The 24,774-nt window shown below is 41.9% G+C and overlaps 1 protein-coding gene and 2 long non-coding RNA genes across 5 annotated transcripts; 2 read left to right on the forward strand and 1 right to left on the reverse strand.

Moving 5' to 3' along the window:
* On the forward strand, positions 1 to 4,978 carry LOC128635106 (uncharacterized). Its single transcript, XR_008397974.1, has 2 exons — positions 1 to 56; positions 3,823 to 4,978. It is a non-coding gene; the product is annotated as an uncharacterized LOC128635106 (long non-coding RNA).
* reps2 (RALBP1 associated Eps domain containing 2) lies at positions 4,318 to 23,388 on the reverse strand. 3 transcript variants are annotated; one of them, XM_017486710.3, is made up of 15 exons: positions 23,195 to 23,388; positions 17,521 to 17,593; positions 15,793 to 15,910; positions 15,472 to 15,535; positions 15,184 to 15,331; positions 14,214 to 14,264; positions 13,499 to 13,550; positions 12,932 to 12,985; positions 12,615 to 12,684; positions 12,410 to 12,537; positions 10,732 to 10,796; positions 9,526 to 9,618; positions 7,766 to 7,908; positions 7,378 to 7,471; positions 4,318 to 6,166 (listed from the first exon to the last, which is right to left on the reverse strand). In XM_017486710.3, the coding sequence occupies exons 3-15, from the start codon at positions 15,908 to 15,910 to the stop codon at positions 6,098 to 6,100; spliced, it is 1,149 nt and encodes a 382-aa protein (XP_017342199.1). In that variant the 5' UTR covers positions 17,521 to 17,593; positions 23,195 to 23,388; the 3' UTR covers positions 4,318 to 6,097. The 3 variants fall into 3 exon arrangements, with proteins under 3 accessions (XP_017342199.1, XP_017342197.1, XP_017342200.1); XM_017486708.3 differs by having other exon boundaries at positions 9,526 to 9,621; XM_017486711.3 differs by having other exon boundaries at positions 9,526 to 9,621; positions 12,615 to 12,663; positions 23,195 to 23,386.
* On the forward strand, positions 10,805 to 12,613 carry LOC128635105 (uncharacterized). Its single transcript, XR_008397973.1, has 2 exons — positions 10,805 to 11,014; positions 12,420 to 12,613. It is a non-coding gene; the product is annotated as an uncharacterized LOC128635105 (long non-coding RNA).
* Positions 23,389 to 24,774: the final 1,386 nt, after the last annotated feature.

A 24,774-nucleotide genomic window follows, 5' to 3' on the forward strand; every position in this document is an offset into this window, starting at 1 on the left:
GCGAGGGGTTATACCGAACACCCGGAACAGAGCACAGCGGAGCGGATCATAGCAGAGTAAAGTATACACCATAACTATACTGTAACTATACTCACACCACGGAGCTGATGAGTTCTGGATTCTGATTGGTTAAAAGGAATGAGTTGATTAGTTTTCTATAAGAGCAGCTCTGATTGTAGTGCAGATTTATTTTAATGCGCTCATTCTGATACGTTATCGTTTCCATAGTAACGGCTCGTTCACAGGGATGTGTACAGAGGACGTGCCGCTGATAATAAACAGATTTTTAAAAATCACTGACATGGTGAAGTTTTCATTAAGTAAGGAGGTGTTTGTGCAACACATATGGAAGGAGTCTCCAGTGTCAGCGGTGAAGCTGTAACTGTAAGATTTGCGAGTTTGCACTTCTTGGCAATTTGTTATTTCTGTCTTATTGACTTGAAGAGAGAGAGATTGAAGAGAGAGCGAGACTGAGGAGGAAACTGCTATAACATAAGTAAGAACAGGAACTAGCGTGTTTCACTGAACATTACACGTAACAATAAATGGATAAAAAGTATGACACGTCATTCTTTAACAAATCAAAAAAGTAAAAGCTGTACAGTGTGTGTAGTTAGGATGATGGAGAGTGTGTGTGTGTGTGTGTGTGTGTGTGTGTGTGTGTGTGTGTGTGTGCTGATGTCAGCCGCTCTCTCTACAGGAAGAGGCTTTCGATTTGGCTGGATGGATTTAGTGAAGTTCGCACTCAGCGAATGTGAAAGAGTTGGACAGCCTGACGAGCTGGGGCACACAAAGTGTGTGTGTGTGTGTGTGTGTGTGTGTGTGTGTGTGTGTATAGACAGGGAGAGTCAGTGTATAGAATGCAGCAAATAGTCATGTGACCTTTGACCCCTATGTGTGTCAGCTGCCATGACTGTCTATATCTATCTATGTGTGTGTGTGTGTGTGTGTGTGTGTGTGTGTGTATATATATATGTGAGTATGCAGTAATGTGAGTAGTGTGTGTTCCGGCAGCTGATCCTGCCCATCTACACTTTCACTTTATTACTGTAGAAAAATAAAACCCATCCATCTTCTGTAGCGCTGATCCTACACAGGGTCACGGGGAGCCTGGAGCCCATCCCAGGGAACTCTGGGAACAAGGAAGGGAACACCCTGAACGGGGTGCCAACCCATCACAGGGCACACACACACACACACAAACACTATGGACAATTTGGAAATGCCAATCACCCTACAGTGCATGTCTGTGGACTGGAGGAGGAAACCCCCGAAGCCCCCCAAAAAGAAGTCTGAGGAAAGTTTTATTATTTTTTAAATCATCCATCCATCCATCCATCCATCCATCTTCTATAGCGCTTATCCTTTTCTTCAGGGTCACAGGGTACCTGGAGCCTATCCCAGGGAGCATCGGGCACATGGCGGGGTACACCCTGGACAAGGTGCCAATCCATCGCAGGGCACAATCACACACACACTCACACACCCATTCATACACTACGGACACTTTGGACATGCCAATCAGCCTACAGTGCATGTCTGTGGACTGGAGGAGGAAACCCCTGAAGCCCCCCAAAAAAGAAGTCTGAGGAAAGTTTTATTATTTTTGAAATCAATATGAAAAAAATGGAGAGTGAGGAGTGAGGGGAAGGGGAGTGAGGGAGAGTGAGGAGTGAGGGGAGAGAGTGAGGAGTGAGGGGAGGGGGAGTGAGGGAGAGTGAGGAGTGAGGGAGAGTGAGGAGTGAGGGAGAATGAGGAGTGAGGGAGAATGAGGAGTGAGGGAGAGTGAGAGAGTGAGGAGTGAGGGAGAGAGTGAGGCATGAAGGAGAGTGAGGTGTGAAGGAGAGTGAGGCGTGAAGGAGAGTGAGAGAGTGAGGCGTGAAGGAGAGTGAGGAGTGAGGGAGAGTGAGAGAGTGAGGCGTGAAGGAGAGTGAGGAGTGAGGGAGAGTGAGGGAGAGAGTGAGGGAGAATGAGAGAGTGAGGCGTGAAGGAGAGTGAGGAGTGAGGGAGAGGGAGAGAGTGAGGGAGAATGAGAGAGTGAGGCGTGAAGGAGAGTGAGGGAGAGGGAGAGAGTGAGGTGTGAAGGAGAGTGAGGAGTGAGGGAGAGGGAGAGAGTGAGGTGTGAAGGAGAGTGAGGAGTGAGGGAGAGAGTGAGGGAGAGTGAGAGAGTGAGGCGTGAAGGAGAGTGAGGAGTGAGGGAGAGTGAGGAGTGAGGGAGAGTGAGGAGTGAGGGAGAGAGTGAGGGAGAGTGAGGGAGAGTGAGAGAGTGAGGCGTGAAGGAGAGTGAGGAGTGAGGGAGAGTGAGGAGTGAGGGAGAGTGAGAGAGTGAGGGAGAGTGAGAGAGTGAGGGAGAGAGTGAGGGAGAGTGAGAGAGTGAGGCGTGAAGGAGAGTGAGGAGTGAGGGAGAGTGAGGAGTGAGGGAGAGTGAGAGAGTGAGTAGTGAGGGAGAGAGTGAGGCGTGAAGGAGAGTGAGGAGTGAGGGAGAGGGAGAGAGTGAGGTGTGAAGGAGAGTGAGGAGTGAGGGAGAGAGTGAGGGAGAGTGAGAGAGTGAGGCGTGAAGGAGAGTGAGGAGTGAGGGAGAGTGAGGAGTGAGGGAGAGTGAGAGAGTGAGTAGTGAGGGAGAGAGTGAGGCGTGAAGGAGAGTGAGGAGTGAGGGAGAGTGAGGAGTGAGGGAGAGTGAGAGAGTGAGTAGTGAGGGAGAGAGTGAGGCGTGAAGGAGAGTGAGGAGTGAGGGAGAGAGTGAGGGAGAGTGAGAGAGTGAGGGAGAGTGAGGGAGAGAGTGAGGGAGAGTGAGAGAGTGAGGGAGAGTGAGGAGTGAGGGAGAGTGAGAGAGTGAGGGAGAGAGTGAGGGAGAGTGAGAGAGTGAGGAGTGAGGGAGAGAGTGAGGCGTGAAGGAGAGTGAGGAGTGAGGGAGAGTGAGGAGTGAGGGAGAGTGAGAGAGTGAGTAGTGAGGGAGAGAGTGAGGCGTGAAGGAGAGTGAGGAGTGAGGGAGAGTGAGGAGTGAGGGAGAGTGAGAGAGTGAGTAGTGAGGGAGAGAGTGAGGCGTGAAGGAGAGTGAGGAGTGAGGGAGAGTGAGGAGTGAGGGAGAGTGAGAGAGTGAGTAGTGAGGGAGAGAGTGAGGCGTGAAGGAGAGTGAGGAGTGAGGGAGAGTGAGGAGTGAGGGAGAGTGAGAGAGTGAGTAGTGAGGGAGAGAGTGAGGCGTGAAGGAGAGTGAGGAGTGAGGGAGAGTGAGGAGTGAGGGAGAGTGAGAGAGTGAGTAGTGAGGGAGAGAGTGAGGCGTGAAGGAGAGTGAGGAGTGAGGGAGAGTGAGGAGTGAGGGAGAGTGAGAGAGTGAGGGAGAGTGAGGGAGAGAGTGAGGGAGAGTGAGAGAGTGAGGCGTGAAGGAGAGTGAGGAGTGAGGGAGAGTGAGGAGTGAGGGAGAGTGAGAGAGTGAGTAGTGAGGGAGAGAGTGAGGCGTGAAGGAGAGTGAGGAGTGAGGGAGAGTGAGGAGTGAGGGAGAGTGAGAGAGTGAGTAGTGAGGGAGAGAGTGAGGCGTGAAGGAGAGTGAGGAGTGAGGGAGAGGGAGAGAGTGAGGGAGTGGATGAGAACCCGAGGTGAACTCAGTAACTGCTGTTTATGGGGCTGTATCCTGGCAGAATACGGCTAAGACGCTCATGCATGTGACCTAAATCCTCTGTGTGTGCGTGTGTATATGTGCGTGTGTGTGTGCGTGCGTGTGCGTGTGTGTGTGTGTGTGTGCGTGTGTGTGTGTGTAGGGGTGGGGTTCTGCTCACTAAGACAGATATTAAATATGACTTTCTAATTCAACCCTGTGCTTTGCAGATAAATTCAGCAGTAAGAGGAAATGTGATGCGGTTCTTTAATCTCAGGCAGCGACTCTGATTTACTCCATAAAAGGAAACTGATGGAGGAGGTGATGGTGTGTGATGGAGTACGCTGGTGTTCCATGGTGTGTGAACATTTATATTTTAGAGAATGTCTGTGTTAAAATCTGGGCGTTGGTGCTGGATTGAGAAAAAAAGAGAGAGCGAGAAAGAGAGAATGCCGGTGTTCAATAGTGATAGATAGATAGATAGATAGATAGATAGATAGATAGATAAGGCGTTATAGATAGATAACACACTTGTTAAAAATGGAACTCTGTAGCTTTATTTATGAAATATTACCTGTAAACATAAATAAACAAATCCACAGTGAGTTATAAGAAACTAGTGGTGCGAGGATGCTGCTATGCTGTCATGATAACGCAGTGTGAATAGAAATAAAATAAAATAAAACAGTTTATTAACCTGTGGATTTAATTCTGTTCCTTTTATAAAAATAAACATTATATGAGGAAAGTTTGTATGAACGCAGATTCACAGTAAGAAGAATTTCAAGGACATTCAATAAATCATGATCAGTAGATACGTTCCAGTCTTCTGTGGCCGGACGGTCACGAACACTCTTGAAAGGTTCTCTAGGAGAACCCTACCCAAAGTATGTCCATATCAGAAAAACCCTTTTAGGAAGCTATAGTAACAGCCCTTAATTATCATCATAACGACCCTCTAAAGAACCCTTGAACCAAGTACTAGGAAGTTATTCTGAAGAAAATATTTCCTGTGTTCAGAGCTGCTTTACTGCTCGCCACGTTCCGGTTGTTCACATCACGTACCTGTAGTTCACGTCAGAGTTTTCTAGAGTAGAAGCGTCCAAGATGGGCTTCCTCAATAACATCTATAAACACAAACACTCGCCTTTTAACCCGAAAAATAAAAAGACTAACATGATGATATCTGACTGAGAAGATGGCGAGTGTTGAATGTAAATCTCAATCTAAAACTGTAGATTACAGTCCTAACGGTAACGATCTCATTAATCACTGGGTTTAACTGAACAAAATGGCTTCCTCGCTCGTTATTCAGCGGCGTATAGAACAGCACTTGATCCAGCGCGGACTGTTATTGTGCAGTTGGTGTTGTTTTTAATACCATGGTCTATCTGAATACTCCGTTCTGATTGGCTGGAAAGTGTGCACAGGAAGTTCCGGTCAGTTTAATCACCATTCTAAATGAATGCATTAATGTGCTGCCTGTAAACAGTTGTAACCATGGTAACATACAGTTACAGTTGCGTACAGTAGTTAAACTCACAGCTTCATTATTAGTAGAGATGCGGCACAGACGCAGGTAATTCACTCTCTCTCTCTCTCTAATAACAATTTATTACAATTCATTCGCAATCTAATCGCACTACTTTATCTCTGTGTATGATTTAGAGATATTTTGCGCCGCAAACATCGATGACAGATTTAACTCGACAGTGAGCGTGGTGTAAGTGGGATAATCCACGGCAAGGTGTTCGTTACACCATTATAAAGTGGTCCACTTCACGTGAGGTGGTTCTTTGCCTCATTAAAATCGTGTAACACACGATCCGTGGATTATCCCTTACACACCGTGCTCCATCGGTTACTCATGTGTGACACGTTGTTGTTACATTAAACTGTCAGACGGTGGCGCCGGCTTAGCGGTGCTCATCGCTCGAGCCGATATCACGCAAACAGGAAACTCTCGAGTTCAAGGTCAGGATTGCACGCACCTGAGAACAAACTCTCATGTGCATAACTCTCACGTAACTTCTGAATAGCGCTTTAGTCTCTATAGTTACGTCGAACACCTGAATACGGATGCGAACGACTTCGGTATTAAATCCTCATCGCACTCGATTAACTCAACTCTGAACACGGTGCTTGGTTTTCTGGTCCCCGTGTTACCTTTCCTACTCCAGCTCTCCTGGTTAAATCGGTTCTCCTCCTTCCTCATGTTCCTCTATCCTAATCCTCCACTCTCTAGAAGACTGTGTGAGCTCTAGTTTTAGCCCTATAGATACGATTGTGGAGTTGTGTTTATTAACTGTCTGAACTCTGCTCAGTTCCTGCTATACAGATTTTAATCAAAGCAAAGCAAATCTTAAGATACCGCAGTTCCATAGAAATTCAGTTTTTTTTGCACCTTTTTCACTGACACAGTGTGCTTTTAGTCTGTGTTCCAGACTGTGTGTGTGTGTGCGTGTGTGTGTGTGTGTGTTTGTGTGTGTGTGTGTTTTCAGGAGGTCAGGTAGAGGCCGATGGACGCAGCAGGTCCAACTGAGACTCTAAAGTAACCCTCTGTAGATGAATCTCCTGTAGAGACAGAGAGAGAGATTAATGATTTAACTGGATTAAATAAACCAGACTTCATTAAATCAGATTAAATAGCACATGATTTAGTTTAGAATAAAGTTTGTTTTAATTGGAACTCCATAAAGCATGATATGCCCACACACACACACACACATACATACACACACGCCCAAGCCCTGAATGATGTCTAGGTAGTGACCTTCGAACCCTAGCACAGAATCAGGGTGACGTTAACTTTCACACATGGCTAGCTTTATAGAGATGACCTCTGACCTTTACTTCTGAGCATCTGTGTTTGTCATTAACCAGTGACACCATCGTTCATCTCATCACGCTCTGTCCTGCGTTAGAATTACCTCGGAAGTGGGAAGTTGTGTCATTTTCGCTGTGTCGGGAGTCGAGGAGTTAACGAGTGGGAATGCCGAGGTAAGGGGGCGTTTTCTTCGGATTTTTCCTACTCGGATATCAGGAATTACGAGTTGCGACCTTTAGTGGAATGCAGAATTGTGTTCCAAATGGTCAAAGACAGAGAAATAATCTGTCCTGTTCGCTAGCAGAACAATCTGATCATCGGATTTGAGACTCGGACATGATAGTTTCACTAGTTATGCTCTAAATGGTCTCACACACACACACACACACACACACACACTGTGCAGTTGCTGCTCCAGTCCTATTTTGAATGCAAGCTGAATAAAAGTGTGTGTGTGTGTGTGTGTGTGTGTGTGTGTGTGTGTGTGTGTGTGTGTGTCATTACATCTGATATATGAGAGGCTCTGTAGGGTATAGAGCTATGCAGCATGTGTTCTCATGTGTGTGGGTGTGTGTGTGTGGGGTGTGTGTGTGTGTGTGTGAGAAAGAGAAAGAGAGAGAGAGAGAATGTGTGCCACAGCTAAAAATAACATTAAAAGTGTGTGTGTGTGTGTGTGTGTGTGTGTGTGTGTGTTAGAGTTTAATAAAAGAAAACCGACTGGCTATGTTAAGTTGTAGGGGGGCATTTATTTATCCTAGTGGGCATGGCTTCTTCCAGGACGACTCCGCCCACATCCACATAAACAACATGCATTTAGAGTGCAGAGAGTTTCAGCCATGTGTTAATATTACAAAAATCTGAATAAAATGCTGAAATTCAATGCTCACTAGTCTGTGTGTGTGTGTGTGTGTGTGTGTGTGTGTGTGTGTGTGTGTGTGTGTGTGTGTGTGTGTGTGACCTTTAGCTGTTGCTGCAGTTCACTGTTGAGGCGTTTCAGCACTGCGTTCGCTTCTTTATTCTTCCTGATGGCTGTCTGAATCTCTTTCTTCTGCCTGCACACAAACACACACACACACACACACACACACACACATACATTCCTGCAAAAGTGAGCATAGCTTTTCTCTACCACATAGGTCCAAGGTCAAGCACATGCATTTCACCACACACGGTGCGGAATAGGTGACTAATGGTGTGTGTGTGTGTGTGTGTGTGTGTGTGTGTGTGTGTGTGTGTGTGTGTGATGTGCATCTCTCAACATTGAATTCTTACACACACACACACACACACACACACACACACACACACACACACACACACAAGTACTTAAAACACTAATAACTAACCTATGAGCCAGTTTGGGCACTGATGAAGATGCAGGGTTTGGGTAGGCCACGCCCACTGTATGACTGGCATTCTGGCTTTCCGAGTGGAGTTTTCTGCGTGCAGGTTTCTGAGGGGTGTGACTTGGGGAGCGCACTGTTGAATCCTGGGAAAAGAGATATGTGCGATTAAACAATTCCTGACTCTCAGTTTCTATTCTTGTTTAGTTTTATTTGTTTGTTTGAATGGTTTAAAGACCCAAAAGTGATGAGAATCCCACCCACACGTTGTTTAGTGACTTAACAACAATAAATTAAAAGATTTTTAAAAAATAAAATTGCATTAAAAGTCTAAAACAATTGCTCAGATTTCAGATTCCTACAGTCCGGTCTAAATGTTTACGTGATCAACAGCGCCATGCAGTGGTGAGTCTGTGTCATTACACCGTTAGTTTACACAGCGTTAGAACTGTGTTTAAGGTTTCATTGGGAAATACAAGTGTTTATACACAGGTGGATACAATAAAATAAAATAAAACAAAATGGCAGTATTCTGCTTGTCTGTGCGTACGTGTGTGTGCAAAGGTTTTAATTGTGAAACCCTGATTACATAAGAAGCTCAAATTTAATACAATTAAATAAATAATGAATAAAATGAAACCTGAAATTAAACCCGATTGTTTAAACAAATAGTTTAAGTAAATTAACTGAAATTAGATGGATTATAAATTGCTATTAAATGAAAATAAATATTTAATATTAAATTAAATTGAACTAATTCCTGCATTCTTGCTTTAAAACTGCTAAGATCAGTAATTCATTTCCACATATGGTTTCTGAACATCTCAGAGTCTGTCTCTCTCTCTCTCTACACACACACACACACACACACACACACACACACACACACACACACACACACACACACACACACACATTGAGGGAGAGGTCTGTGTTTGGTTTTTCCATTCCTGCAGTGAGTGTGTAAAGACACATCTGGTCGAGTTTAATCTAGAACGAGAGCAAACTCACACACACAGACACACAGACACACAGACACACACACACACACTCACATACACACTCACATACACACACATACACTCACACACACACACACACACACACACACACTCACATTCACACTCACATTCACACACACACGCACACACACGCACACACACACACAAACAGATCTGTTACTGTATATATTTATAATGTATATTATATTATGTCAGTCCGGTTTATAAAGTAACACACAGAAAAAATTGAGAGAGAGAGACAGTGGAGGAGAAAAGGTGCTTTGTACTAAGGGAATACACACATGTGCGCGCACACACACACACAGACACTGAATTCCAAAACCTTCTGAATGCTATATATAATATATTCATATATATAAATTTCTAGTAACATTTGGAAAAATTCTGTTCAAGGTGTGGATTTTACACTTCCATTCCATGCCGTGTGTGTGAGTGTGAGTGTGTGTGTGTAGGATTAGCGTATGCTGGGAAAACCACCCTGCAGCAGTGAATCTGATGGTGTCAGGATTTACTGAACTGTGGGAAAATACCAACTCTGTATATGTGTGTATTTCTTTAAGTGTGTGTGTGTGTGTGTGTGTGTGTGTGTGTGTGTGTGTGTGAGAGAGAGAGAGAGAGAGAGAGTGTTTCTTTAAGGGTGTGTGTCTATTTAGGTACGTCTCGTTTTTAAGCTGCTATAAGCTCAGATCTCGGAATACATACCTTAAGAAATCTACCAGCTGTGTGTGTGTGTGTTCTCACCTCCTGAACTCTGCACTTGTTAATGTCTGCAAAATAAGGCTTCTGCATTGCATGCTGGGAGTTCTGGTCCGCGCCGGGGAGGAAGTGAGGCGTCTGCTGTGCGGGGAAATAATATTATTATTTATTAAAATGTATTTTATTCAAATCTATTTACTAGTAAAATGAAATGTGGAACCAAAATCAAATCAAAGAATGCTATATATATATATATATATATATATATATATATATATATATATATATATATATATATATATATATATATTATAGGAGAAAATGTTTGAACAAGTGACAAGCCGATGTTAATGCATCATAAAATATGATAGCCAATCATGTTCCAATATGCAAATGCTATGCCAGATCATGCTGTACTGGTTTAGCACTGGGGAAAGGGGTGGAGCATATCGAGCTGTGGGCGTGTCCAATTTGCATATTCATACAGTAGGGCAGTGATGCATCTAAAGTCATCAGTACTCATCAGTTCTTCTAATCCACAGGTCGGGAAGCTTTTCAGCTGGCAGAGCCATAAGTTCTATTTTTTTCTTTAAAGAGCCAGAGAAAAGTTACCATTTTATTTTATATATGTCTTCTTATTATAGTTATTATTTTTGCTATTATTGCATAGTTATAGAAAGTGCTAATGTAATAAAGGCCATTTGACATATTGCCTGTTCATGACTCAACAGCCTGTATTTCACCTAATAGGCCTGTAGGTGGCGCATGGACTTCATTTAACCAACTACGATCATTTCATCAAATGGTAAATCAATACAAGGTGCAGTACGTAAGTGAGAGTAAATTGAACACTACTTACCATTAATGTAACTTCCAAATATGCAAATTAGTCTGTCCATTCAGACCAGAAAGACGACACTCGTCGTTTCACCTTTATTAAAAAACTGAAAACAGACTGGCTATGTAGTTTTCAACCGATTTATGAATTAAACCGGGAAATTACCGCTCCATCTACATTGTCCAATGAAATTTGAGCTTGTTGTGCCACACTGTGATTGGTTGGTGTCTACATGACAAACAGACATCAATTATGAATTATGTAATCTTTTAAAATATGTAATATGTCGAGTTTTCCTCGCCCCCCGGCTTGAGCCATACACAATCAGTGGAAGAGCCATATACAACTTGTGAGCCATAGGTTCTCGACCCCTGCTCTAATCTCTGTATGTGTGTGTGTGTCTGTGTGTGTACCTGTGAGGTCAGAGTTCGAGGTGGAAGTGCGGGAGGAGGAGGAGGAAGCCAGCCGCTCTTCCCGCCTGAGGACCAAGCAACAAACAAACACATTTTTATTTCTTCAATTCAGTTCCATCCAGATGGAGCTTTAGATCCCCAATGAACAAGCTGGAGATGAGAGCAACAAGTAAGACACGAGGAAGAAACCTTTAGAAGAGCCGAACTTAAAAGCCAAGTCATGGTCTGTCCATCTTGCTGTCGTTGCTAGTCTCACCGGAGTCCCTGCTTTCACTCACGCAAAGTACGCTGTCCTTAACTATTACAGGACAATAAGCATACCTAATTACAGTATCTCACAAAAGTGAGTACACCCTTCACATTTTTGTAAATATTTGATTATATCTTTTAATGTGACAACACTGAAGAAATGACACTTTTCTACAATGTAAAGTAGTGAGTGTACAACTTGTGTAACAGTGTAAATTTACTGTCCCCTCAAAATAACTCAACAAAATAACTCAATAGGTCTGGAGACATGCTTGGCCAGTCCATCACCTTCACCCTCAGCTTCTGTAGCAAGGCAGTGGTCATCTTGGAGGTGTGTTTGGGGTCGTTATCATGCTGGAATACCGCATACTGATCATGCTCTGCTTCAGTATGTCACAGTACATGTTGGGATTCAAGGTTCCCTCAATGAATAGCCATATGAGTGCTGCCCGCATTGCTGTAGAGGTTGAAGGGGTGGGGGTCAGCCTGTCAGTGCTCAGACCATACGCCGCACACTGCATCAAATTGGTCTGCATGGCTGTCGTCCCAGAAGGAAGCCTCTTCTAAAGATGATGCACAAGAAAGCTGGCATACAGTTTGCTGAAGACAAGCAGACTGAGAACATGGATTATGAGACCAAGATAACCTTATTTGGTTCAGATGGGGTCAAGCGTGTTTGGCGGCAACCAGGTGAGGAGTACAAAGACAAGTGTGTCTTGCCTACAGTCAAGCATGGTGGTGGGAGTGTCATGGTCTGGGGCTGCATGAGTGCTGCCGGCACTGGGGAGCTACAGTTCATTGAGGGACCCATGAATGCCAACATGTACTGTGACATACTGAAGCAGAGCATGATCCCCTCCCTTCGGAGACTGGGCCACAGGGCAGTATTCCAGCATGATAACAACCCCAAAGACATTAGACATTAATGGCTGTGTGTTGAGTTATTTTGAGGGGACAGTAAATTTACACTGTTACACAAGCTGTACACTCACTACTTTACATTGTAGCAAAGTGTCATTTCTTCAGTGTTGCCACATGAAAAGATATAATCAAATATTTACAAAAATGTGAGGGGTGTACTCACTTTTGTGACATACTGTATCTCTCTTTCTCTGTCTCTCTCTCTCTCTACCTCTCTCTATGTCGAGCTACATATGATACTCCTGAGATACCAGTGTCAGTGTGTAACAGTGTCAGTGTGTAACAGTATAACATCGAGGCAGTGGTAGCTCAGTGGTTGGTTTACTGATCAGAAGGTCGTGAGTTCAAACCCCAGCACTGCCAAGCTGCCACTGTTGGGCCCATGAGCAAGCCCCTTAACCCTCAACTGCTGAGATATATATATATAAAAAAAAATGTAAGTCGCTCTGTATAAGGGCATCTGCTAAATGCCACAAATGTAATGTATCAGTGTATAACAGTGTGTTACCCTGCTGCAGGAGTTTGTTCAGATCCAGCGATGAAGCGCGAGAGTGTGTTTTCTGAGGACGTGGTGGAGGAGTTGGGGGCTCTTCTGATTTCTTCATAGCGTCGTCTATAGAGGTGCTGGAGTAAGACCTGTGAATCACACACACACACATATATGTAAAGAGTATATCATGAACCAGGGCATCTAATAAAAACTTTTACTATACCTGGGTCTCGTTCTTGACTTCGCATTAATATCCAGCTCAGTAGGAGGATCTGAAACACACACACACATTCCTACACACATTATTACAAAAGTAATAATACAATAGTAATAACAGTTGATATGAAGAGAATACTAGCACCCAAAATAGCTGGTCTGGAAAATAATGGTATTGAAAATGATTGGTTCTCAAAAAGACTGGTACTAAATGTACTGACATTACTCGGTACTGAATATGGCTTGTGCCAGTCTGGGGAAATCTGGTGTTTTAGATCAAGCAGTAATTCTGTCTCTAACTGTGTGTGTGCACATGTGTGTTACCTAGTTTTAAAGTGCTGCTTTGCTGGTTTTCATCTGCTCTCTCCTGACTGAAATCTGCAGAAACAGAAACACAAATCACCGTAGAAGCTCAGAGACGACACACAGGGAACACCGTCACGCCTGTTCACTTTATTGATCACATATACATATGCACAGTGAAATTCTTTTCTTCGGTCAGAGCACAGGGTGAGCCATGATACAGCGTCCCTGGAGCAGAGAGGTTAAGGGCCTTGCTCAACTTGCTGGGGCTTGAACCCCCGACCTTCCGATCAGTAAGCCTTATCCCAGAGCCTTAAGCCACCACTGCCCCACAATGGTGTAGTGCACAAACATAGTAGTCATTGTGCTAGCTGTAGTTCAGTCTCACAGTGACGGTTCTACACATCCTCACCACCAGGGGGCTCTCTATCATGAATACTGATAATCCAACAGTGCTGCTCAGTAGGTGCACATATTATCCTATCTAATATCAAATATTTAAAAAATGATCACAGACTAAAACACAATCACACCTCAGTCTACTCTATCTTATTCTTAACAATATATCACATATTATATACACAGTACCTTGCTCATGCATCTTGTCTCTGACTTCCTGCTGGTTGATAATGTCTATATCCTGTCCAACACAACAACGTTTACATTACACACAGATAAAATGACAGGACTTGTAGATTTATATCAGAAAAAAAAAATAGGTGTCAATACAATATGTCTTAATTTTACAGACTAACGGGCATGTTTAAGTCAAAAGACGTAAATAAGGTCATTTCATTAGCTTGACATACTATACTCAATAATAAACCTTGTCACTAGTTAGTCTGAATGCACAATGTAAATAAACACGGATATAAAACAAACGGTCAAGCCCTGATTTTCCAGCAAAAAGAATCAAACGTTCGTTTAATTCGTTCGGCTCGGCGTACTACATGCGAATAAACGATCAAATATAACCATCTCACAACATTATCGCTGTACTAAAGTTAGCAAGCTAACACACTAACTTACCTCACGCTAACTCTACAGCACTAGACACAAGCTAGCTAACGTAAGCTAAACTAAACGCACAGCACCGTATTATTTTAGTAGGTGATGCTAACCTCATTTCATTGTACTTACATGATAACAGTAATGTTCTATTTTTGTCCATTTCTTTTCTAAAGAAAAAATTAACTGCAGAATTTTATCTAGAATCCACGTTCTGGTCCCAGCGACATGTGGCAATGTCACGTGACCACGTTCGTCTTCATTGATTTTTAAAATAAGGAGTATTTTGAAGTACCTTTTGCCTGAGTGTCTCTGCGTCCTCAAACACGATGAGAGGCTGCGAGTCCTGTAAAACCACCACGGTGACATGATCAGTGCCACACTGAGATGATTAACACCTTCATTATAATAGAACGGTTCTGTAGTTTTGGTTCATTAAGGAATAAATCGCTGTTACAGGGAAATACTGAGAGGAGTGATGAAGAGGAGTTACTCTTACCACCTGGAAGTGTTTTATTCCTCTTACACCACAGCGACTCACAAATGAGTTCAAATTTTATTCATTAAACAACAACACATCATAGCTTTTATTTGTTGATACTTACATTTAATGTTGTGGCAATGAGTTAGTTCCTGTTCTCATGTACATTATAGCAGATATAAACACTCGTTCTCTCACCAACCTCACTCTATTCTCTCTTTCTTCTGTTTCTTATTCTCTCTCTTTCTATTCTCTCCCTTTACTCTCTCTCTCTATTCTCTCTTTCTTCTATTTCTTATTCTCTCTCTTTCTTCTCTCTCACTATTCTCTCTCTATTCTCTCTCTTTATTCTCTCTCTTTCGTCCCTTTCTTTCTTCTCTCTTTTTATTCTCTCTCTTTCTACTCTTTCTTTCTTCCCTCTCTTTCTTCCCTTTTTTATTCTCTCTCTTTATTCCCTCTCTTCCTCTCTCTCTTACGGTTAGCAAAACAAAACAAACAAATAAATAAGAAAAGAAGCGTAAACTCGTCCGTCCTGAAGATGTGGCAAAACCTATAGTTACATCTTTTACCTCTGATTGTTACACAGCGCTGACACTGGAGACTCCTTCCATATTACATGTTACATAAACACATCTCTCCTTACAGAAAACTTCACCGTATTAATGTTTTTAAAAAAAAAATCTGTTTATTATCAGAGGAGCATCCACTGTACTCGTCCCTGTGAATGAGCTGTTACTATGGAAACGATAACGTATCAGAACGTGCGCGTTAATGATAAATAAACCTGAGGTGCAGGTCTGAAAGCTGAGAGGAGTGTGAGCGGCAGGTGATCAGGAAGCGGGTAACCATTTTTTCGTGCCACGACCAGGTGAAACGCCGTGCAGAATTCTGGGAAGGTGAGGGCTCCGTCCCGATCCACATCGCTCAGCTCCCTACAGGACGAAGGGAGGAGGGTTAATAACGAAAACACATCCGTCCACTCCGAGACGAGAATAACACGAAAATGAAAAAAACAGATAATGTTTGTTTTACAGAAATACTGTATAGCAAAGATATTCTATGTTGGACTCGCCATATATGAGAGAGCTCACGGATGGGCAGCTTCGACTTTGTGAAGAAGTTTTTCGCATCAGGGCCTGAAAAATAAAAAATAAAACACTATATCAGCACTGAATCAACACAATTTAAAATGAGCTTGATCAATTTAAAATGTTTACACAGAAAATCACACAAAGAAAAACAAAAGGGATTTCTGCAGTAGTGGATTAACATGAATTAACACCTGACCCGTCGTAACAGGTATTTAAAATGTAAATTGTGAAGAGAATTATGGGAATTGTGGGAATTATGGGGTCGAGGAGGTGGAAGCTCTTGGCTCTCCGCTCTCTCTCACCCAGGACGAGGCCGCTCAGGTCGCGCTGAAGACTGAGGAACTGATGCGTGTAATAATCCAACTGTTCAGCCGTGATCACCCACGGATCATCCGAATAATCACACTGATCCACATCCATCTGCAGAGGAGAGGAGGACAGGAGGAGAGGAGGAGAGGAAGAGGAGAGGAGGAGAGGAAGGGGAGAGGAAGAGAAGAGGAGGGGAAAGGAAAAGAGGAGAGAAGAGGAGGAAAGTGAAGAGAAAGAACAGATAAAAGAAAATAACATCATGAACATAGACAGAGAAAAAGGCAGAAGAGAGATCAGTGCTTTGGTGTTTTATTATAATGCACTGCTAGGCTGTGTGTGTGTGTGTGTGTGTGTGTGTATGTGTGTGTGTGTGTGTGTGTCAGGGGAAATGCTGCCTGTGTAACAGGTGGGAGATTACAGAGACACTGATACACCACAAGAGAGCATTAATTAGACAGCTGCTAGTGCACACACACACACACACACACACACACACACACACATTCTCATAAATGTTATTTATGTCACACCCAACATTTGAATCAGCGAGGGAGAGAAAGTTCTGGAAGGAATGTGGTCTGAGGAGTCGAGCCGGACACAGACGTAATTAGCACTAAACTGTCAGTTAATAACATTAACATAATAATATAGCTAAATAGCTAGCTAAATACGTTGTGCTTAGCATAAATACAGGCTGCTGTGGTGCAGTGAGAAACTTTAATGCACTTCCATGACTAGTAAAGCTGAACGGTTTTACAGGAATGTCCTGAACGCTATTAGTGGATATCTGCCTACGCTTGCTAATGCTAACTTCTGCTACTGCTTTCTGCTACTTTTCTATTCACTATAGCAGCAAATGTATGATGTTTATATGCTAGTTTACATACTGTATCCTGTAGCTTTGTGCGAAATGTATGTCAGGTGCTAACCTTGTTACTGTAGGTGTGAACCTATGACTGTGCTATGGTAGGCTAGCATATGAAGAGCTGTGCTTGAGAACATAAAGAGTCAGAGTAGTTAAGTTATGCTACATTTGTGTCAAATAGGGGTGATTTCCTCAGCAAATCTGGAGGAAAATTTTCTTGTATATCTCAGAGTCTGACTTTTAAGAACTTTCGCCGATCACGAAGCCACAAAGACATGAGCATGATGGCTAAACATGGCAGGTTTGTTGTATTAGCTTATAACACACACACACACACACACACACACACACACACACACACACACACACACACACACACACACACACACACACTGTTTTAGCTTTGGCCTCACACTGACCTGCAGCTTAGCTCTAAGGCTTTAGCTTATTTCTCAGTGTGACTGAAACAAAGCTAATCAGGAATCCAGGCTAATCCCAGTCGTGCTAGCTAACAATGCTAGCTGTGTATAATTCTCTTTTCATATACAGAATGGGATGGTGATTTTTTTTTTTTGGGGGGGGGGGGGGGGGGGGCCTCATACACCACTCTGTATCATTTGTCAGTGAAAAATCTCATCACTGATCTAAAGTCAAGTCGTCACACTGCCAGTCAAACTTATGTCCAGTCTGAACCACTGAAGCTAATGAAATAAGCTACAGGTTCTGCATTAGCGAGATAGGACTCCCTGCATAGCTTTGGATAAACTTCAGGGATTCTTCGGTCTTTAGTGTAAAACCCTGCAAGCAGAGCTAATCCTCTCATGCTGTTTGTTTTTCTCTCTCGCTTCCGCCTTACCTCCTCATGCTCTTCACTCACACAGGACGCTCCTGCTGCCGCTCCACCTCACACACGCACACACCTCCGTTATCTGGGACAGGAAAAAAGAGACACAATTAGTGACCACATGATTAGTGTGTTTGTAATAGACAAGTCCAATACAGCCATGGTAAAACATCAAACATTATATATATATATATATATATATATATATATATATATATATATATATATATAAACACACATGCATTAGTGTTATTCTTCCTTCTTGTTTTTTGTCCTTCTCCTTCTTGTTTGATATCGGCACAACATGTTCTTATTGTTCTGGAGGCAGCAAAAGCGTATTTGCTTTGATTAGGGACGCGCTTGAGCTGAAATAGCTGTATGTACCGTACACTAGAGTCCAACGCTTGGGATTGAGGCTGTTATGTCCACAACTTTATGGCTTGAAGACGATATAGCAACCCTGAACGTGTAGTCAGTTACACTGAAAGCCAACTCAAGGGACCGGGTAAACCGCACGGCTACGCAATGACGTTTGAAAGATGGTGTTTAAAAACAGTCTGCATCTGACCAGTCCCATTCATGAGCGTGGATTTTCTCGTTGTGAGAAAACAGCTTTTTGTTACGTCATGATGGCGAGAAAATGACGTGGTGATCACGAGTAAACAAGAAAAGGATTATAACGCACGGCCTCTTACGAGTCACTCCAGATCAAGAAAATCGCAGGAATTAGCGCAAAATTTTTGTGCAATTTTCGAAAATTTCCGCAGATTTGGGCCAAGATGCGTCATGTGACGTCATTTTTTTTATTGTTAAATCATTCATTTATTGTTAACAAGACAAAGGTTCTGTTTGGAAGCTACCGGTCAGATCTCTACACTCTGAGCACAGATATATCAGGGTGACGTTAAATAAAACATAATTTTCCCGAATTAACAGAGTCGCATTTTACTCATTTATTATGTGGCGGATTTGTAATGAAGGCGTTTTAGGCCGACGCTATCAATATGGTGAGATCGATCAAACGATTAAACAACAAATTCGGCTTTTGTTTATAATCAGAACACCACCTGGCTTAGTGTGTGGCCTTGCCAGACCAGATGGACACACACACACGCTCTCTCTCTCTCTATGCCCGTGTGTATTACAGTGTCAGTGTTACTGTGTTTATTAGAGTATATTTAGCTGCAGCTCCAATTAGAATGTGTGTGTGTGGTTCAGGCCGCATAGTTTCCTGATCAGAGAGGAAATCCGTGAGTCACCCTGAGACTCACAACAACACAACAACAGCGCTTTATGTCTCTCTGGGTATGAAGGGGAGGTTTGGGCTTAATGACACAGTTCTGGATTGTGATTGGTCAGAAAGAAGGTGTTGATTAGAGCAGCTGTGACTCAGGTGGTAGAGAGGGTTGTCCACTGATCGTTGGGTTGGTGGTTCGATTCCCGGCCCACATGACTCCATATGCTGAAGTGTCCTTGAACAAGACACTGAACCCCAAGTTGCTCCCGATGGCAAGCTAGTGCCTTGCATGACATCTCTGCTACCATTGGTGTGTGTGTGTGTGAATTAAAAAGTGCTATATAAGTGCAGACCATTTACCATTTGGTTAGTTTTCTATAACAGCAGCACTGAGAGTAGTGCAGCTGCAAATCAAAGCTTATATTAATGCGCTCGCTCTGATACGTTTTCATTTCTACAATTGTTATGAATTTTTTTTTAACGTTAAACTGTTTGTGTAACACGTATGGATGGAGTCTCCAGTGTCAGCCCTTTGTTCCAATCAGAGGTAAAGCTGTAAGTGAAAGTTTTACTACACAGAGGATTTAAACACTCAGGGAAGTTCTGTTAGAAGAACATAATGAACTCCAGAGTGGTAATGGTAACCCCGCTTCATCACTCCATCCCGATGTCTAATATTTTCCTGTAAACGGTGTGATGAAGGCACAGCCGCAGATCTTCGAAGCTGTGAATGACGTGAAGCTCATCACATCAGGAAACCACACCAACGTTTGACGGGTCAGACAGGTCAGTCCTGTCTACACACCAGGAACATCCTGCTGTATCTGTGTGTGTGTGTGTGTGTGTGTGTGTGTGTGCGCGTGTGTGCGCGTGCGTGTGAGAAGTGCAGAGTAAAGTGGAAAAATAGAAAACAAATATTTGGAAAATTCTTAGTGATCCTGAAAGAAGGGAAAACATGAGCAAGGGCTTGAACTGAATATTTTTTTTCCATCAGAACTTCACAAGGTGCCGAATTTACCCAGAATCCTCTTCCCAGTCAGCTCAGTGAATAAACACGTGTCTCATTTGTATCGTTTATACATCAAATTTCAATATAAATTCATTTATTGTTTCTTATTTATATGATTCTCCCTTTGTCTGTAACATGGCATGGATGAAGAAAGTCTCTTCGGGTCTGTGTGTGTGACTGGTGTTTTTTTGATGATATCATTTGTAATTCTTTATAATATTTAACTTTTTCAAAACCGAACACAACGAGGCCCTTCTTCTACTCAACGCTCCAGCTATCTGTGTGTGTGTGTGTGTGTGTGTGTGTGTGTGTGTGTGTGTGTGTGTGTGTGTGTGTGTGTGTGTGTGTGCCAATCAGTGTCACTAAGGGTCCCCCGATCGACAGGAAACAGATCAGTGGTCCAAACTGCACATCCTGTCCATGCAGAGACACACAATAGGGCGAGGAATCCCCCATGGACTGGCACAAAATATACACACACACACTTCTGATCCACACTGCATCTGTGTGTTCACTGCAGCTCTTAATAGAGTGTGAGTTAGAAAATCCCTGAGAATTAAAACCGAAGAAATATTCTAAAAAGCTTGTAGGTAAATAAGTAAATTACAGTTAAGCATGTCAGTAAGTGAAGTACAGAAAGTAAATAAATAAAGTAAATAAATATGTAAAGTAGGTAAATTAGTAGAGGAAGTACATAAAGTAACCAAAATAAGTAAATAAGTAGCTAAGCAAGTAAGTTATACATGAAGTACAGTAAATAATAAGTATATAAAAACTAAATAATGGACATAATGCAAGGAGTAAGTAAAGTACAGTAATAAGGTAAGTAAACAGGTAAATGAGTAAAATAAGTAATAACTAAAGAATTAAGTAAATAAGTGTGTAAAGTACATTCTACATAAGTAGTAATTAAAATACAGTAAAGTAAGTAATTATAGTAATTAGAGTAACTAAAGAATTAAGTAGATAAGCACTTAAAATTAAGCTGATAAGTAAAGTAAGTAAGTAAGTAAGTAGTAAATAAAGTACAGTAAATAATAAGTATATAAATAATAAATGAAGGACATAATGTAAGTAGTGGGTAAGGTAGAGTAATATAGTAAGTAAATGTGCAAAGTAAATAAAGAATTAAGTAAATACCTGCAAGACGTAAATAAATAAGTGTGTAAAGTAACTATATAATGAAGTGATAAGTAAGAATTAATTAAATAACTGCATCAGTAAGTATAGTTTATAAGTAGTAAGTAAAGAAATTACAGTAAGAATTAAGTACACAAGTACTCTGTGTAAAGTAACTAAGTAAGTAGTATGTAAAGTAAATAAGTAAGTAAAGTAAGCAGTAAATACGGATTTAAGTAAATATGTACTGTATGTAAAGTAAATAAGTAATGTTAGTGCAGTAAGTAAACAATTAAGTAAACAAGTGTATAAAGTACATAAATAAGTAGGTAGCTAAATATGTCAATATTATGTAAAGTGCAGTAAATAAGTACACAGACAAGTAAGTACTTGAAGTAGGTAGTAAGTAAAGAACTGTAAATAAGTAAATAATAAGTAAAGCAACACAAGAGTAGGAAAGTTTTCTTTAATCCTAAAATAAAATCAATTCGTGTAGACTAATCAAAACAAACAAACAAAAAACAAATCCGAGGTGTGGTGTTAATCACTGACTCAGAATCAGGTCTGTGGGGGAAACTAATACATTTCCTGTCACCTCTATCACACACACACACACACACACATGGTTTTATCATTGGTTAATGATTTTTCAGTCTAAAGGTAACTCTAACACTTGAGTAAGCAGAAACAGGTATGTTGACTTTTACTTTTTTTAACAGAAGCTCTATTTTTTGTTTAAGAAGTAAAAAAAACAAACCCTTCAAGGCCATTTCCTTATTTGAATGATAAAGTGTGTGTGAAATGAACCGGTAAAGAGAGAAAAGCTGAATAAGAAATAATATAAAGCTATAACACACTGCTGCTTTAATGAGATTCAGTTAGTATTGTGTTGAGTGAATTATCCATCAACACATAATTCATCAGAAAACTGAATTGGCGAAATTGCATTTGCAGGAAATAGCACCGCGCGCTCTTTCACAGTGATGATTGTTGGTAAACGAGACCTTTTAGCTGTAGTCATGTTCGATGCTCATGAATTGTAGAGGGCTTTGGCTGAACGCGCGTCGTGATGATGTCACATGACACATCTCGCCCGAATCTCTGTAATTTTGAAAAATTACACCCTCCTCTGAAAATTTTGTTTCCTGATTTTGCGTTCATTTCTGCGATCGCAAAACTGCAAAATCCTGGAGTGACTGATGATTGTGAAATGATGTGGTGTTTTCATGGAAGTCAGGCTGACATTCAATAATCATTCTCAATTAGCATAAAATAGCATGGCATTTTAATGATCTTAAATACAAATTTGTTATCTCTCAATTCTATCTCTATCCTCAGGGCAATCCTCAAAACCATCCATCCATCCATCCATCCAGCCGTCCATTTTCTGTAGCGCTAATCCTACACAGGGTCACGACGGGGAGCCAACCCATCTCAGGGCACATTCACACACACATTCACACACCACGGACAATTTAGAGATGCCAATCAGCCTACAACGCATGTCTTTGGACTGGGGGAGGAAACCGGAGGACCCAGAGGAAACCCCTGAAGCACAAGGAGAACATGCAAACTCACAGGGAGAATCAAACCCACAGCTCTGAAGGTGTGAAGCAAACATGCTAACCACTAAGCCACCGTGACCCGTCCTCCTCAAAACACAATAAAATAAAAACAAATCCTCCTTCAAATTAAACACCCTCAACTAATACTAATGCTAAATGCTTTTAATCTTAAAATATGTATAAACATGTATTTTACAAGGAGAGTGACAATAGGAAATAAAAGCCAGAGTCAGCAACAATGCGCTGCTAAATGCTCTAACCAGGTGTAAATGTAAAACTGACGGTAAACAAAGAGCAAAGATAAATATGATCTGAAATGGAAAACTAAATAACAAAAGGAGTTATTTCATAATTCATCGGAGAAAATGAAGTGAAACTGAACTGGACTCCACACAGGATTGTGTAGTAAAGCCAGTCTGCCTGCTGCTGCTGAAGCTCCATGAAGATCAGAATGAATGAACATTAAAGATCAGGGTTTCTGGGCTTTCCTGCTCTGTCTAGAGCACCAGCAAGAAAATATATATCTAATTATCATTTTTAAAAATCATTATATCCGCCAAATTACACAGTCCAATCCTGCTGTGAGCACGTGAGCACACCGGCACATAAAAGAGAGAGAAACAGAAGAGGCAGCAATACACAAACTCTACTGTGAACATACACACACACACACACACACACACACACACACACACACACACACACACATATATATATAGATATGTATATATACCGAAACTCGAGTGTGTTACTCACCTGGCCGCCTGTCACCGAGTATAAACACCGAGAGAGAGAGAGAGAGAGAGAGAGGAGGAGGAGAGATCCATCCGTATCTCAAAACCCCGCCCACCTTCCACGCGCATTCACGCCGATCTGCAGTGTGTGTGTGTGTGTGTGTGAGACACTGTGATCCGATCACGAGAAAGGAAGAACAGATGAGAGAGAGAGATTGAGAGAGAGAGAGAGGCGCGGCCTCTGCAGTGCGCGAACCTATAGCTCGCGCACGCACGCGCACGCACACACACACACACACACACACACACACACACACACACACCTCTAACGAGCTATGAAGGAGGCGTGGCTTACGTACCTGGCAATCCCAGTGAAGGGGCGTGACTTAATTCAGTATTAGAGAAAGAGACGTGGCTTATGTACCTTACAATAATAATGAAGGAGGCGTGGCTTATTCCGTGACAGAACCAGTGAAGGAGGCGTGGCTTATGTACCTGACAGTACCAGTAAGGCAGGTATGACTTATGTACCTGTCAATATTAGGGAAGGAGGCGTGCATTATGTATCTTTCAGTCCCAGTGAAGGAGGCATGGCTCATGCACCTGACAGAACCAGTAAGGGAGGCGTGGCTTATGTATCTGATATTATTAGGGAAGGAAGCATGGCTTATGTACATCCCTTGTATCCTTGCTATTCAATAAACAATCTGAAAAATCTGTTTATACTGAATCATTTACCTAGCTCACTGGAGACTCCTTTTATAAACATTAAATAAACGTCTCCTTACTTTTAGAAAACTTCACCATCATAACAATTTTTTAAAATCTGTTTATGTGGAGCATCTGCTGTCGTGTCCCTGCGGACAAGCTGTTACTATAGAAAGGATTACGTATTAGAACGAGCGCATTAATATAAACCTGTCATGTGCAACTGCACTACTGTCAGAAAACTAATCAACACCTTCTGACCAATCAGCATCCAGAACTCCTGGTGGCGGGGATTGAGGAGGTGGATTTGTGCTGCCACCGTGTGGTTAGAGAGAGAACTGACTCATTTTACTGCTTCATCAGTTATCACATTTTAATTTAGTTTATGTCTAGTAATGCTCCACAAACACCCCATCATTCTTCAGTTCAGTGTTCAAACAGGAAATGTAGTGTGCTCGGGTCTGCATATTAATAATTTTCTGCAAAATAAATAAATAAAATAAACAAAAGCCATCAGACTAAAACAGAAACCAAACCTACATCTTGTTTTTCACCCATGTTTCTAACTTTAGAGTAATAAATGTAAAGATAAACCGGACGTTTTGGCCAAAAGTCTTTTATTCATCAGCTGCACAAGCACATTTTTACTTTATTACAAACGGTACATGTTATGTATCTCATCACACTCATGTGTTTCAGGTCAGATCATTCTTCATTTGAACTTCACATCACTTCTATCTAATTTATTTTTATTTTAAGGACTGCAGTTTCCGGAGAAACTCTCCAGTTTGTTTGTTTGTTTGTTTTTTTGTTCTACAGTAACGTTCTCCGAGATCGTATTTATTCGGATAGACGTCTTTATTTCATTAAAATGTCTCTTATTTATGTCTTCCT

The sequence above is a fragment of the Ictalurus punctatus genome, chromosome 15 (assembly GCF_001660625.3).
Source record: "Ictalurus punctatus breed USDA103 chromosome 15, Coco_2.0, whole genome shotgun sequence".
Lineage (NCBI taxonomy): Eukaryota > Metazoa > Chordata > Actinopteri > Siluriformes > Ictaluridae > Ictalurus > Ictalurus punctatus.

Bases quoted from the DNA above. Each gene is read 5' to 3' on its own strand.
- reps2 (XM_017486708.3), bottom strand. From the start codon at position 15,910: ATGGATGTGGATCAGTGTGATTATTCGGATGATCCGTGGGTGATCACG. The intron at 15,536-15,792 runs GTGAGAGAGAGC...TTTATTTTTCAG, and splicing joins CCTGAGCGGCCTCGTCCTGG to GCCCTGATGCGAAAAACTTC. The intron at 12,538-12,614 runs GTATAGTAAAAG...TGTGATTCACAG, and splicing joins AAGTCAAGAACGAGACCCAG to GTCTTACTCCAGCACCTCTA.